At 33.7% G+C, this 14,076-nt stretch overlaps 1 protein-coding gene across 1 annotated transcript in view; it reads right to left on the bottom strand.

The window, feature by feature from the left end:
- Positions 1-97: 97 nt before the first annotated feature.
- LOC131847332 (fatty acid synthase-like) overlaps positions 98-14,076 on the bottom strand; it is a 34,339-nt gene continuing 20,360 nt past the window's right edge. The window contains exons 24-40 of the mRNA XM_059196902.1: positions 13,450-13,881; positions 12,525-12,674; positions 10,923-11,038; positions 10,136-10,286; positions 9,474-9,645; positions 8,810-8,922; positions 8,421-8,585; positions 7,800-7,969; positions 6,993-7,142; positions 6,156-6,359; positions 5,515-5,620; positions 4,752-4,905; positions 4,010-4,160; positions 3,585-3,729; positions 2,707-2,883; positions 1,668-1,770; positions 98-745 (exon numbers count right to left, since the gene is read on the bottom strand). Coding sequence (XP_059052885.1) covers positions 180-745; positions 1,668-1,770; positions 2,707-2,883; positions 3,585-3,729; positions 4,010-4,160; positions 4,752-4,905; positions 5,515-5,620; positions 6,156-6,359; positions 6,993-7,142; positions 7,800-7,969; positions 8,421-8,585; positions 8,810-8,922; positions 9,474-9,645; positions 10,136-10,286; positions 10,923-11,038; positions 12,525-12,674; positions 13,450-13,881 — 3,225 coding nt within the window. The 3' untranslated portion in view covers positions 98-179. The remainder of the gene's footprint in view (positions 746-1,667; positions 1,771-2,706; positions 2,884-3,584; positions 3,730-4,009; positions 4,161-4,751; positions 4,906-5,514; positions 5,621-6,155; positions 6,360-6,992; positions 7,143-7,799; positions 7,970-8,420; positions 8,586-8,809; positions 8,923-9,473; positions 9,646-10,135; positions 10,287-10,922; positions 11,039-12,524; positions 12,675-13,449; positions 13,882-14,076) is intronic.

Here is a 14,076-nt window from a genome sequence, read left to right as displayed (position 1 = left end):
CTTCAACTAGGTCCTAAACTCCCATCAATAAATAAATCCAATATGAAGAATATATTTGAGCATTAGTCGAAATAAAATTATCAAAGTTTAAACCAAACACTTTTATTTCCACCACATTCAATATTTAATGTAATAAAAAAACAAGTTTTGTAATATTTCCCGCAACAAATAATATGAATTTAATAGTCAATCATGAAGGTATCAGTGTTTGTCAAATATGTGTCACAAATGTTCTTCTTATCGAATGCTTCAAGGAACTCCGCAGCGATGTGTCTATTGATGTAGTTACAACATCGTAGATCTGTGGAAATATATGCCATAGGGGTATCCAGTTCATAGACTATAACAGGTTTCTGTGAGTACTGCTGTATTGTATTTCGGAGGGAACGTCCTGTAGCTGCTTGCAGTAGAATAATTTGCGACTTTAAAGCGAATGGTTTCGGTTTATATTGTCTTGCTTGGACAATTCGGCCATAGGCTTCTTCGATGTTGATGCGAGCGTATTGTGCTGAATGTGGTCCGTGACCGAGTAATGTTTTTACAGATGCGTCGATCTTTTCACGCCAAGTTGAATACTGATGCAGGTCTATTTGGTCGGCTGTGTTGCCGCCCATGAGAGTGAACAAGTGCTGCGTGATGGCATCTTGTAATTCCTCCTCGGTCTTATATTCGCTTAACTCATCTTCGAGTATTTCTAGGAAGTCTTCCGGACTAGCTCCTACGCAGAAAACAGTTCCGACCAAACCTGTTTGAAAGATTTCTTTTAAGTAACCATTTATTTACCAAGAATGCTTTACATACTAGTCTATGTTTAACACACATTAATGCACTTGATGGATGGTAAAGCAGGTACTCTATAATGGGTCTATATTTAAAGCGAAAATTCAAACATTTGCATTTAGTACATATTTTCATATAGTTATACGGCTTTTAATACGAATAATCATAGGTATTTTATTTTTTCGCTGTACAAACTAACGACTGTAGTTGAACATACTGTCAGTACCTACCTATTCGACATTGGCATTTACTCAAGTGTGACCACGGCTAGTACAACCTAGTCAAAACGTTGAGAGAGATAAACATCTTTATTTACCATAAAATCTTTTTAACTATACTAATAAGGCAAAACAGGTAGTTTGATAAATATCATCTATAGATATGAATAGCACAGGACTTAGTAAAGAAGAAAAAAATTCAAAAAACATTATTTATTGTATTGTATTATGATTTTTTTTCCTTCGAAGTCATTATCATCAACAGCTCATGTTGCAATGCTATTATAATGCGACTGTTTAATTCTGCTATTATAAGAAGAACTCATGACGGTCCGACTTCATATTATAAGTAATTGTGAAAATTTTTCTGTGTGGGGACACACAGAAAAATTTTACACAGGTAAGAACGATCCCCACAGAAGAAACCTGGATCGTGGTTCAGATTACAGGCAGGTCTGGCCGGTATGGGCTCTTGGCCTATAATTATATTTTTCATATTCCAATATGAGCAATATAAAATTGGTTTAAGACAACTTTATAACCAGCCAGTTTTCATAAATTTTCATACTGTTAAGCGCAAGCTACTATCACTAGTAGCTTGCGCTAGTTTTAGTTACCAATATTAAAAATTACTTTAAAAAAGTTTAGTCTGATATTAAATATCCTTACCATGTTTCTCAATTATCTTCGCTATCTCCAATGCTAGTAAAACACCACTCTCATAACCCAATAAGTAAAATGTATCTTTTAAACCTGCTTTCTTTAATAACAGCTGAAACAAAAATAGTCTTATTTTGTACGAGTATGTATTAGAGATGCTAATTAAAATCATTTATCCAATATCTAGCAGTATCCTAAATAGTTAAGTAATATATTGTCGATTTGTATAAGAGAAACGTTAATATAAAGCATGGTCTCTTTCTTAGCTGTTCAGCACAGCGCTTTGATTTCCATGGTTGCGGATTCGATTCTTCGCCTGATATAAATATTTGTATTCATGAATACGATTGTTTGGTTTAATCTGGCTGTTTGCTATGTATATTCTGTATGTACTACCCATAACACAAGCTCTGCTTACCTTGGGTCTAGATGGTGTTGTGTAAATTATCCTGAGATATTATTATTATTCGCATTGTTATCTTCTTACTAAACTGATATTATAAACGTAGAAGTTTGTGAGTGTGAATGGCTGGTAACATCCAACCGGATGTTTGTTACTCTTTCACGCAAAAACTATTGAATGGATTTTAATGAAACTTTATAATAATATTGCTTATATGTCGCATGCCTCTTACTTGTTACACTGTAATTATTTATATAAAAAAAACATCTATCAAAAAGAGCAACACACAAGTTTCTTGCTCATTCTTCTTGTGATGAATCTGCATTCCGAATGAGTGGTAGAATCAAAATATGACTATTCAAAAGTGCTTGTAATGAGTTTATTTGAATAAAGATTATTTCTATTTCTATTTCTATTATACAACAGAATATATCTTTACATAGTATAAAATGAAGTCGCTTCCGCATAAATCTATAAACTATGCAACGGATTTTAGCAGTAGATAGAGTGACTCAACAGGAAGATTTATATGTACTCGTAGGTATAAAACAACTACACCCGTGCGAAGCCGGGGCGGGTAGCTAGTAGGCTATAAATTTCATTCGGGTGACATCGCGGGCACAGCTAATCTATCATATATCTTACCTTGGCATATCTCTCGGCCATCTCAGGAATAGATTCGCCAATTATATCCAACCCTTGTTGTAGCACCAATGCGGGAAGCTTCAGTCGATCACACAACCTATATAACTTATTGCGGTGTCCCTCCAGTCCCGGCAAACAACACATGTATGTTTGTGTTATATCCAATTCATCCTCGCTCTACGGATAAAAGTATTTTTAATGACTTAAAATTAATCTTATAATGTCAATAGTAGTTGAATGTATAACTGTAACAATTTGAGCCAAACCAAATAGCAATACGAAAATAGCAGAATTATATTATTATTGCATATATTCGACTATCCAGCTAGGTAAATCCAATTTTGAGAAGACTCAAGACGAAAGTTTACGATCAATGTGTGTTGCCAGTGATAACTTACGCCACAGAGACGTGGTCTTTAACTGTGGGCCTCATGAGTAAGGTAAGATTCACTCAGAGTGTAATGGGCTATGCTCGGCGTTTCTCTGCGTGATCGAATCAGAAATGAGGAGATCCGCAGAAGAATCAGAGTGACCGACATAGCCTGAAGAATTGCGAAACTGAAGTGGTAATGGGCAGGGCACATAGCTCGTAGGATAGATGGCCGTTGGGGCAATAAAGTTCTCGAGTGGTGACTGTAAACCGGAAGACGCTGAGTGGGAAGGCCTCCTGCTGGAGAGCAAGGTGGACCGGACGATCTGGTCAAGATCGCTGGAAGGCATTGGATGCGAGCAGCGCAGGACCGATCGTCGTGGTGATCTTTGGGGGAGGCCTTTGTTCATTGGATGTCTTCCGGACTGGGATGATGATGACTGTGATTTTGTCACGTTTTGTATTCCAGACATGTGATACTTTTAACATTTTTTTTTATCATACTCACCAATGAATTGTTTGCAAGTGTTGGTATGGACACCATTTCAGTAGTGGCTAGCAGCTCGTCCGCCTCTACGTACGAGAAAAACGTTTGCAGACCCTTTATTGGTTTCAAATCTGATGCAAATAGAGCGTCTTGAAGTTCTTCGAACCTGATACATGAACAAAGCAATCAAGTAGATATATTTATTTAACGGCCTATGTGGTCTAGCGGTTTAGCTTATTTAGTTTGTTCCGATGGTCGCGAGTTGAGTTCTTCGCGCTATACGAATATTTGTATTGTTTGTTTCGATCTGAGGTATTTCTATGTATTTACAAAAATATATATTTATATCAATTGTCTAGTCAGTACTCTTCTTACCTTGGGACTAGATGGCGCTGTGTGAATCGTTCAGGGATATTAATATTATTATTAAAATGGTCAATATTTACGTTTTTATTGTTAAAGTTGGTATTTTCTCTTCATCGAATGAAATATGGTGTGTGTCACTTAAAAAGCAAGAAATTGCCGATAACGTTTCGTCTTGTATTCCCAGGTCCCTAAGAGTTGTTGTAGATTCAACGCTGGGTGGTAATTTAATACCTGCAAAATATTTTAATTTTTAATTTGATAAATAATCATTTTAAGCATTATTGGTAACGATTTACGTAGGGTTGCGGGTAACAATTGCATGAGAAGGATTGAATATCGTACTCAGTGGAACATATACATCAACATCATCATCTGCTTCTTCCTTATCCCATTTATTTGGCGACGGCGTAATGTGTTTTTTTCTTCCATTCATCCCTTTTCGCAGTCATCTCGTTATTTACTCCGTTTCTTACCATGTCATATTTCATACAGTTCATCCATTTGTTGTTCCTTCCTCTGCCCTTATAACCATATTCATATGTAACACTTTCCTTAAAATATTATCTTCATACCTACGCATTACTTGCCCATACCACGACAGAACTCTTCGTTTACTCTTCAATAATTACCCATTGAAACATATAGCTTATGTATAATAACTTTAAAGTTCATTTCAGTGCGTATTTAGCATTTTGTACAAGGCTTCATAATATAACTAACTTAACTATTTTAAAAGTTTGAGGGCGAGAGGAAATAATTGACGAAACTGGGCTCTGGCGCACGGAATATTAAGGTTTGTTTTTGGATGAAACTCATATTTACCAGCTATGGCTACAATTTGCTGCAGCAATGTAGGTGTCGTTACAGTTCCTAAATGCGCCTGCAGAACTGGCCGCGTGCTTCGTAAGGCGCGTTCTATGACATCTAATGCACTACGCCAGGATATCGTATTTGGAGTACCAGGGATTCCATCTTTCTGTATATAGAATAAAGATAATCAGATATTAAGAGCAGATGTAATAAATAAACAAGAACAAAGAATAGATTTCATTACGGAATACTTAGATATAATAAATATACTATTTACAGTACTTACTATTATCTAACCTTATCTAGCGAATATTGCATGTATCTCTATAATTTAGTTTTTATGCATATATAGTGTTGGACTACAATGCACTTTTGTACTAATGAAACGCTTCTAAACAAATTCAAATAAATATGAATAACCATAGAAATTATTAGGAAATACTATATTATATAAAAGAATAAAGAGGCAGGTATTATAAAAAAAATATACAAGGATAAAATTAGTACTGCATCAACATTTTCGTGTCAATAATCAATTTTATATCTTTAATAAATCAAATAAACATAAATTTATTATAAATAGATTGAAACATCAATATGCATACAAACATATTATAGACCGCTTATTAACTTTCATTGTACATAATACTACATTCTCTCAGCATTCTTAAAGCTAACCTACTTTAACAGATTTTTTTCAAAGATCAACACAGCTATTGTTTTACGTCACAAGTAGAAGTTGTAGATTTAGGTTTATTTAGGGAAAATAACTCACTTTAAAACTGGGTGGTAATGTGAGCTTGGTTGCTGGGAGATGATCGAGTGAGCGAGCGAGGCACGTCTCCTGTCCAATACTGTTAGTGCCCACCACAGAGAAGTACCTGTCATCAATATTAAAAATAACATGACCAAGGTTACTTCAGTAATATTATATCATTTATATTTTGAAATCACCTTAAACCAAAAACTTACGACTATAGAATATTTGATAAATAAGTAATAAGAAGACAGTGTTAGAAGTTTTAAAACTCTATTAATGTTTTATTATACTATTGGCTTTAACTAGATCTGATTATTACAATAATTTTCTACATTATTGATTTTAACTAGACTTGATTATTGAGGTGATTCTAAAGATCAGATGATGCTGTTAAACAGCCAAGTATACTAGACAGATAGGCCCATTTTTACATTTATAAGCTAGCTATATTTCGAAATTACGTACGCGTAGAATTTACATTTTTTTTAATTAATATAAATAATTTTCCACATTAAAAATAGCTTAGTTACTCCTTATAACATTAGCTACCTGCGAGTGAAAGTCCCGTCAAATCGGTCCAGATGTTTTAGTAATTTTAAAAACAAATTTACTAACAGTAATATACTTAAATTTTAATAATCAGGAGTAATATTTACTTCAAAGATGGGCATGTTTCCCTCGACGCCGAGTCTAAAGAAGAAAGTTTATTGGAGTCTACTTTGTCGGTAACAGTCGCCATTACATGTATCCCCTCTATGGCCGCCATCTTGATGCTGTTCTGCAGTAAGGACAACACTCCACTTGAGGTGCTGACATCCTCCGTAGACACTTCAACTTCTATACCTTGCTGTTTCCACAACCTATTAAGTAACAAATTATTATATATAGTAGTCTTTACTAGCTGAGCCGGAAAGCATTGTTTTGGCATACATATAAATTATTTCTGGATAGGGCCATCCTTATCACCTAAAGGTACAAAAATTTAAAATTCTCAGACCGATCAAAAATATAACACTAAAAAATTTCATAAAATAACGATCAAGCTATACGGAGATGTTCGAGAACATTGTGACACAAGATTTATGTCTTAGATAATAATATATATTTTTTAGTTGATTATGATTAAGATCACGTTCGTCATGTTGGATCACTCCGGTGAAAGAAATCTTTAACACTCCTTTTTCCTACCCATAAATGATCTAGAGTAAACATATTATTTTAAAATAACGATCTTCTTAATTTCCATAATTCTTTAATAGTCCATTTATCGCGGATTCATTTAAGACTATGTTTCTCGCTAAATGGACTATTAAACGCTAAAAGAAAAAGAAGAATTTTCTATTTAAAGCAATAGTTCGCGAAATAAGCGTCGTTAACGATACAAACGAAATTTTAAGCATTGTACTATTACTATAGATCCATCCACATACATTATTGATTCCTTTCACAGATACTATGTTTATCTATCACCTGATATAACAAAATTTACTCACTGAACTCTGTAAAATACGTGCGTAGACACACGAGAGAAGTGTAGTCTTAATTTTGTAGCCCCGCGGCTCACAAGTCTGTCCGCCCACTGTAGTCCGAAAAAGTTATCGTCGCACAGTACGAGGTGGCAGTGTTCCGGGGAACACTTAATCCTGAATGCAAAATAATATTTTATTTAAACGATATTTGGTTGCTGATTAATTTGGTTGGTGGTTGTTGTACACTGGATAGCAACTGTCTTATTCTGAGGAGGAAATTCAGTGATAGGATCAGTGAGAGGATATAAAACCCATTCCTAGTAATATAAATCACTATTAGGCACTGCTAATGTCATATACTTTAATAATGAATGTTCAGTTCTATGTCTTAATGATTAATTAGGACTATTAAAAATGGACTATTAATATTTGGAAAATTATAATGCCCTTATTTTAATCAAGGCTTTATGGTAATCCTAAATTTACAAAAATATATTTGTTTTCTGTTTAGACTGTATGTATACCAAAGAGTGTTATTATGGAGTTCCATATTATCATGTTACATTCTACATGCCTGTTCATCATCATCATCATGAACATTGCAATGTCGTGGCAGTATTCATGTAACATCCAAATCTGCATTTGCAATGTGCAAGTAGAATAAAAAAATAAAGAACGATTATTTAATATGTAATTTCTTGAACCAATATATGAATAATTGAAACAATATCTACTAGGAAAAGATAGCACTAAAGATAATAATGAGAATTCAGAAATAGAAGAACTATTAAGAATAGGTAGCGATGCTGAATATAATATCCGGAATGGTACCTGGGCTGTGCTTGAGACAAATCACATAGCCGCAATAGTACACGACCGCGGTGACGACTGGCGCCAAGCAAACGGAAAGCTCTACCGGCCTCTTCCGCTCCGTACGTAATACGGGACAAAGGGCGAACATATCCTCGCTTTATACCTTCACTTATCATTATTTGGATGCTCTGAAATAGAAATATCAATTATTTTCATAACATGATCTGGAGAACCTATTGCTTCTAAAATAAGTATGAAAATTTTTTTCGAAAAGATTTTTACAGAGGGTAAAATTTACCACCAAAATTCACTTTCATTTTCACTCAAATTCAAGTAACCTTCATGATAATAATAATGTTCGTGAGTGAATGAACTGAGTTCTTATTAAATATTATTGTAAAAAAAATAAAATACATAGAATACGCCAAAATTCTTCTGGGAACTGCTCGGAGTTTTCCACTCTGTCACACGATGCACCCGACACGGTGCACGGTGAATACATGCAATGCTAAGAACTTCGTCTCTTCTCATAATAAAATTTTATTTGGTTCCCTTTTATAATTTAATTATTATATTTGTTATCTATATAATATAGGATGCAATAAAAAAATGTTATACATAATTGATTTTAAACTATACCTTAATTTCTTCCTGGTTGTTGTAATAAAATATGGAAGAGAAATCTACAGGCATATAATGTCTACAGTACATCAGGTTGGACATTCCGAATCTGAAATTCTCTTCATCCGGGACGAGGGACAAGTCGATGGTGACACCACATGGTGCGCTGCAGTTGAGGGTGATCTGGACACAATCAGTCCGCCATTGTACTACTTATTTTTTAAGATCGTTGTATCTTTAGTTAATTTAAATGTATTTACTGTACAATAAAGTGTTACAAACAATTTTAATAAACAAGCCATAACATCAACGTCTTTCATTGTTAAAATAAACTTTATATGAGATCCAGTAGATGATGTTTGATTTTAATAATTATATTATTGACCAAAATAAGTAAAGTTACTTACATTTTTTAATTTATCCTTAACACAGCTGATAATAACATCGCAGCCATGGTTCTCCGTTGTAGACAATATCAAATCACCAAAAGTGTGGTCCCGAGAATTGCCAATATGGTTTTCTGTGAATAGTAAATTTAATAGATAGATAGACGGTAGATTAAAAGATCGATAACTGCGACTATTCAAAAGTGTTTCAAGTAATTTTATTTTAAATATTTTTTTATTTAAATAATTTTATTTTTATTTTCTATTCTAATAATATTTTTTCTATGTAACTCGAATTAGATAACCGACGTGGCCCATCTGATATATAAACAGCACTACCTACGGGCATCACGTTATCATGTTGCCACACAGCTTACAAAGTAAGCTGCTTGGCTTGGCTAAGTTAAGACTTAACTCCACGCATATGACTTTTAAGCTCTGGTAAATTTAGTTGATTTCTGTCAAAATTGTTTTATTGTTTACTGATAATTTTTAAATTTAAAGAACGAACGAGAAGCACCGCGTGCGCCGTTCGTCAATTTTATTGTGATGGGACAGCTTTCCGAGAGAGCTTGAGCGGTAGATTAAAAGTAAGATAGCTCTGACTATTCAAAAGTGCTGATATTAAGTTTATTTGAATAAAAGATTTTTTATTCTATTTTATTCTAAAATATAGCATAACAACCTGGTATTTCGGGGAACAATTTCCGTAGATATCGCTTCTTGCGTACATCACCAACAGTGGCAAAGACTTCGCAGCCGTTATTTAGTGCAATAGATATGACTGCTTGTCCTACTGCTCCTGTACCGCCGTGCACTAGGACAATATTCCCAGGTATCAGCTTATATTTAATACCCTGTAGAATTAAATTTTAGATATAGTTAAAATTGACGGCCTTAATGATCTAGCGTTTTAGTACACGGCTTTACTTCCGGTGGATGCAGGTTCGATTCCTCGCATGGTACAAAGATTTGTATTCATGAGTATTATTTTTTCCAAAGTCAGGGTATTTTCTATGTATATTATTAAAGTATTTACAAGAATATATATATCTAAGTATATTTATCAGTTGTCTAGTAGTTCTAGTACCCATAATACAAGCTCTACTTAGCTTGACTAAATAGTTTGAATATGTTCATTAGTATTATTTAAAGATCAAGCGCCATCTGGCGATGTGTAAAATATTAGTTAACTCTATTCATTTATTTTTATTTATTTAGTATTTTCTACTAAAACACTAATTACTCGTTAGTGCTTTAATAGACGCAAGAAGACCACTTCGTACAAAGTCATTGTTAATATCAACAGTTAATTATAACTATGAAAAAAACTTTCAAGCTACTCACCAGACAGTAGAAGGCGATAGCATAAGCCAGTGGTACTGTAGCAGCATCTTCGAGGCTCCAATGAGCAGGCACAGGCCACAACAACTCAGGTACCGCGCTCACTTTGGAAACCACAGATCCAGTTGGCACTAAGCCCATTACTCGCTCGCCGCTGTAAGTTTTACATCAGCAATTAAAATAGCAATTGTAATAAATCGATGAATTACAAAAACATAATTGAACGAATGATAAAAGTAACTGGTATGTAGCTATACATAAAATAATGACACAGAAAATATAGTTTCTGTGTTTTTTTAATAAAAATGCAAAGCAAATTAATGAATAGAAAAATTACAAAAATGAAGCTTAAAGGAAGAAAAACTGTCTAGTATTTATATCGTATATGTATGTTTAAAATAACAACATAATACATACAAAGTAAGTGTTTTTTTAAATAAAATGCAAATATAATAGTTATTACAATTAAGCAATAAAATATTAATAATATCAAGACAATTAACTAATAATATTGCCCTATCTCGTACCCGGCCCAAAGGTATAATGTTAGGTAGGTAGCTATAATGCTGGCAGCATTTCCGTGCTGAAATTCTAAAGAAATCCTTTGACCAAATAAAAATTTTCCAACATTATCTTTGACTCCCGCGTTCTTATCTAATATTAAATTTATATTTAAAAGATGAACTTGATTACTCCACTCTTCATTTGTTAAATTTTGTTTTAAAGAAGAATATTCTCTTGTTAAGTGTGCAATAAATATTTAAATAAATAAACAGTTTATTAGTGTTACCTGTCAGTGACACCGCTGAAATCCATTCCGAATGCATTCGTGTTAATTTTGCTATCTTTGTCCGAAAGTACTGTCGCACGCCTTAAGTCGTACTTATTTATCCCAGCGTAATGAACCTGTATGCAATATATTTTTTTTATTGGGTTGATTGGGCTATTGTCAGATACCTGAACCTGTAGCACTGCGGCCTACATAGATCTATTGTGCTCGCTCTATTTCAAAGTTCGCTATCTAGACCCGTCAGGGACAATAATTGAAGGATATTCTTAGGTGCAATGGTTTTTATCTCCTCGGGAAAGAGTGTAAACTTTCCAACTATTAGAGATATTTCGTTTATGCATGAGTGGGCTACAACCACATAGGATGTGTCCACTACACGTCCTACGTTTCCTCTTCAGTTTGGCAGAATCTGCAGATTTTTTTATTACTATGCAATATAAAGTCTTATATACTAAATTTAATTTTAAAGTTATACAATAGCTTTTTAAAATTAAGATTATATAATATACCTAATTCACCATCATTTCAGCTATTTCTACCAAGAAACAACAATGTTCACTAAACTTAAATTAAATAATCACAGAAAAAAAAAGTGTTATTTCACTTAAATAGGCACATACATATATATACAATTAAAATGGAATATATCTTATTAATATTATATTATGAACGCAAAAGTTTGTAAGTAGGTTTGTTATGTTTGTTACTCTTTCACGCAAAAACTACTGAACGGATTTTGATGAAACTCTACAGTAATATAGCTTATATATCAGAACAGCATATAGACTATAAATTTCACGCGGGTGAAACCGCGGGTACAGCTAGTAATTTATATAGTAGAGGGGAAGGGGGTTGTAAGTAATGGATACCCCATTGCTAGCAATAGTTAATATTAGGCCGACTTCCATACAATTCCACCTGAAAACCATCGTGTTAATAGAATAGAATAGAATAGAAAATCATTTATTCAAATAAACTTAATTTAAGCACTTTTGAATAGTCATAACAATTTGTTTTTTATCTACCACTCGTTCGGAAAGCTGTCTCATCACAAGAAGAACGAGCAAGAAACTTGTGTGTTGCTCTTTTAAATAATCCTTGTAAGTTTACATTTACAAGTCGAAACGTGTGAATACAAACTACCAACAAGCACTAATTTTTGGGTCAAATATAAATATGCAATAAGATTAAATCAGTCGTAGTGATAAGAGCAGACCAGTCCCTACAAGCAGCACTCGTTTCACGAGTATGACGGATGAGTCAGCCATCACTGCGCTCGACCATATTTTAGGGAGCCCAATGACCCGGCCCACCACGCCGCCACATGTCTGGACATTTTAGTGAGCATGACTACTCATTCCACACGACCACGTCACAGCTACAAAAATTACTATATGGTAGTTACAGTAGTCGCACTTTACATCAGGATGCATGCGGCAATCAATACAAAAGCCGCTACGCTATCATATATCAAGAAAGCAGTATGAAAATTAAAATTATAACGTTATCCGCAAATAAACTTATTCTTGCTATATATTGCTATCATCTATAAATGTATCTATCATTCGTGATTAACTCTCATTATTATTAAACTTCGCGTACCTTGACCGGTATTCCTTTGTCTTTAGGTGTTGTCGCTTCAATCCACTGCAGCGACTCAAAATCTCCAAGACGGGAACATTGTAACGTCACCTCATTGTCAACCAGAGGTTTCTCGTTATGTGATACGTAGTATTCGCTACCCCACGTACCCTGTATAACGAAATCAATTAGGTTTAATTCTATAATATTATAATATTTAATTCACTGAACAATTGACAAAACGCCATCTAATACCAATATGTTTGCTTGTTTGTTTGTAATACTTTATTGTACAACTAGCTACTCGCCCCCACTTCGCACGGGTGTACACTGTACATGTATTATATATATAAACCTTCCTCTTGACTTGAATCTATCAATCAAAAAAACTGCTGCAAAATCCGTTGCGTATTTTTAAAGATTAAGGCATACATAGGGACGGACAGACAGCGACAGCGACTTTATTTTATACTATGTATGATGATAAAATTACAAATAAAAGGACACAATTGACTTAAAGAATAAATGCATACAATGGCGGATTTACCCCAAAAAAGGGATTTCTTCCAGTCAATCTTCTGTTATATTATACTAGACAACTCATACAAATAATAAATGTTTTTGTAATTACATAATATACATAGAAAACACCCAAACCAATACAAACCATTGTACCCATGAATACAAATTTTTGTACCGCGAGAGGACTAAACCGCTAGATCACCAAGACCGTAAATTTTAACTATATACAAAAAAACTATTCTAAAAATAAAAAATACTTATATAATTTTTCTTGTAAGTACAGATGTATGGGTAGTAGATGTGAATGAATGTTACATTATGAAAATGTAACATTTGATTCAAAATTTAATCATTCGCAGGCTACTCTGAACGAATGTACTGCAATTAATTAAGCTTCTAAATCAATTTACAAAAATCTACTTACATTATTCAACATATTTACTGCCAAATCCAATTCAGGCATCTGATCTAAACATTGACTTTCATAATCCTTGCTCATGATTACCAAATATATTTGATTTCGATCTACTTCTTTCCTCCACGACGTTATCAGTTCTTTAAGTCCAGAAACTATAGGATACGTCGTTAATACTAATAGTTTGTGGTTTGAAGGAAGTGATGATCTAGTAGAAATCAACATTGGTATATCTGAAGCCGTGCGTACTGACAATGCCGTAACTTCAGATTTCGTATCAGCTGGTCTCCATCTAGCTAATTCTAAACGCATGACTTTTGAATTATGAGCGGATACTACATTGTAAAGTGCCGAAGGCCGCACTTTACAAGAATTATAGTGTTCTTCCAAATTTATGATGAAAGTGTTACGTTGAAGGACTTGATATAGTAATTGACACACCTACAAGAAAAACAAAATTGGGAATTAATTACAAATAATCAAAATGCAATGCGTAATCCTTTTTAATAGTCTCTGGACTATCAAACTTACTTAATAGAAATATTTAAAATAAATAGAAAGACAATTATTCCATTGATTTAAATTTTAACTTATTTTAGCAAAATTCGTCATTGGATGTTTCTTTTCTCATTCATT

This window comes from Achroia grisella, unplaced genomic scaffold, assembly GCF_030625045.1.
Source record: "Achroia grisella isolate CSIRO2021 unplaced genomic scaffold, CSIRO_AGI_Agris_v1 utg109, whole genome shotgun sequence".
Lineage (NCBI taxonomy): Eukaryota > Metazoa > Arthropoda > Insecta > Lepidoptera > Pyralidae > Achroia > Achroia grisella.
The sequence above is the reverse complement of the archived record's forward strand: the minus strand, read 5'-3'. Positions and strand labels throughout refer to the sequence as shown.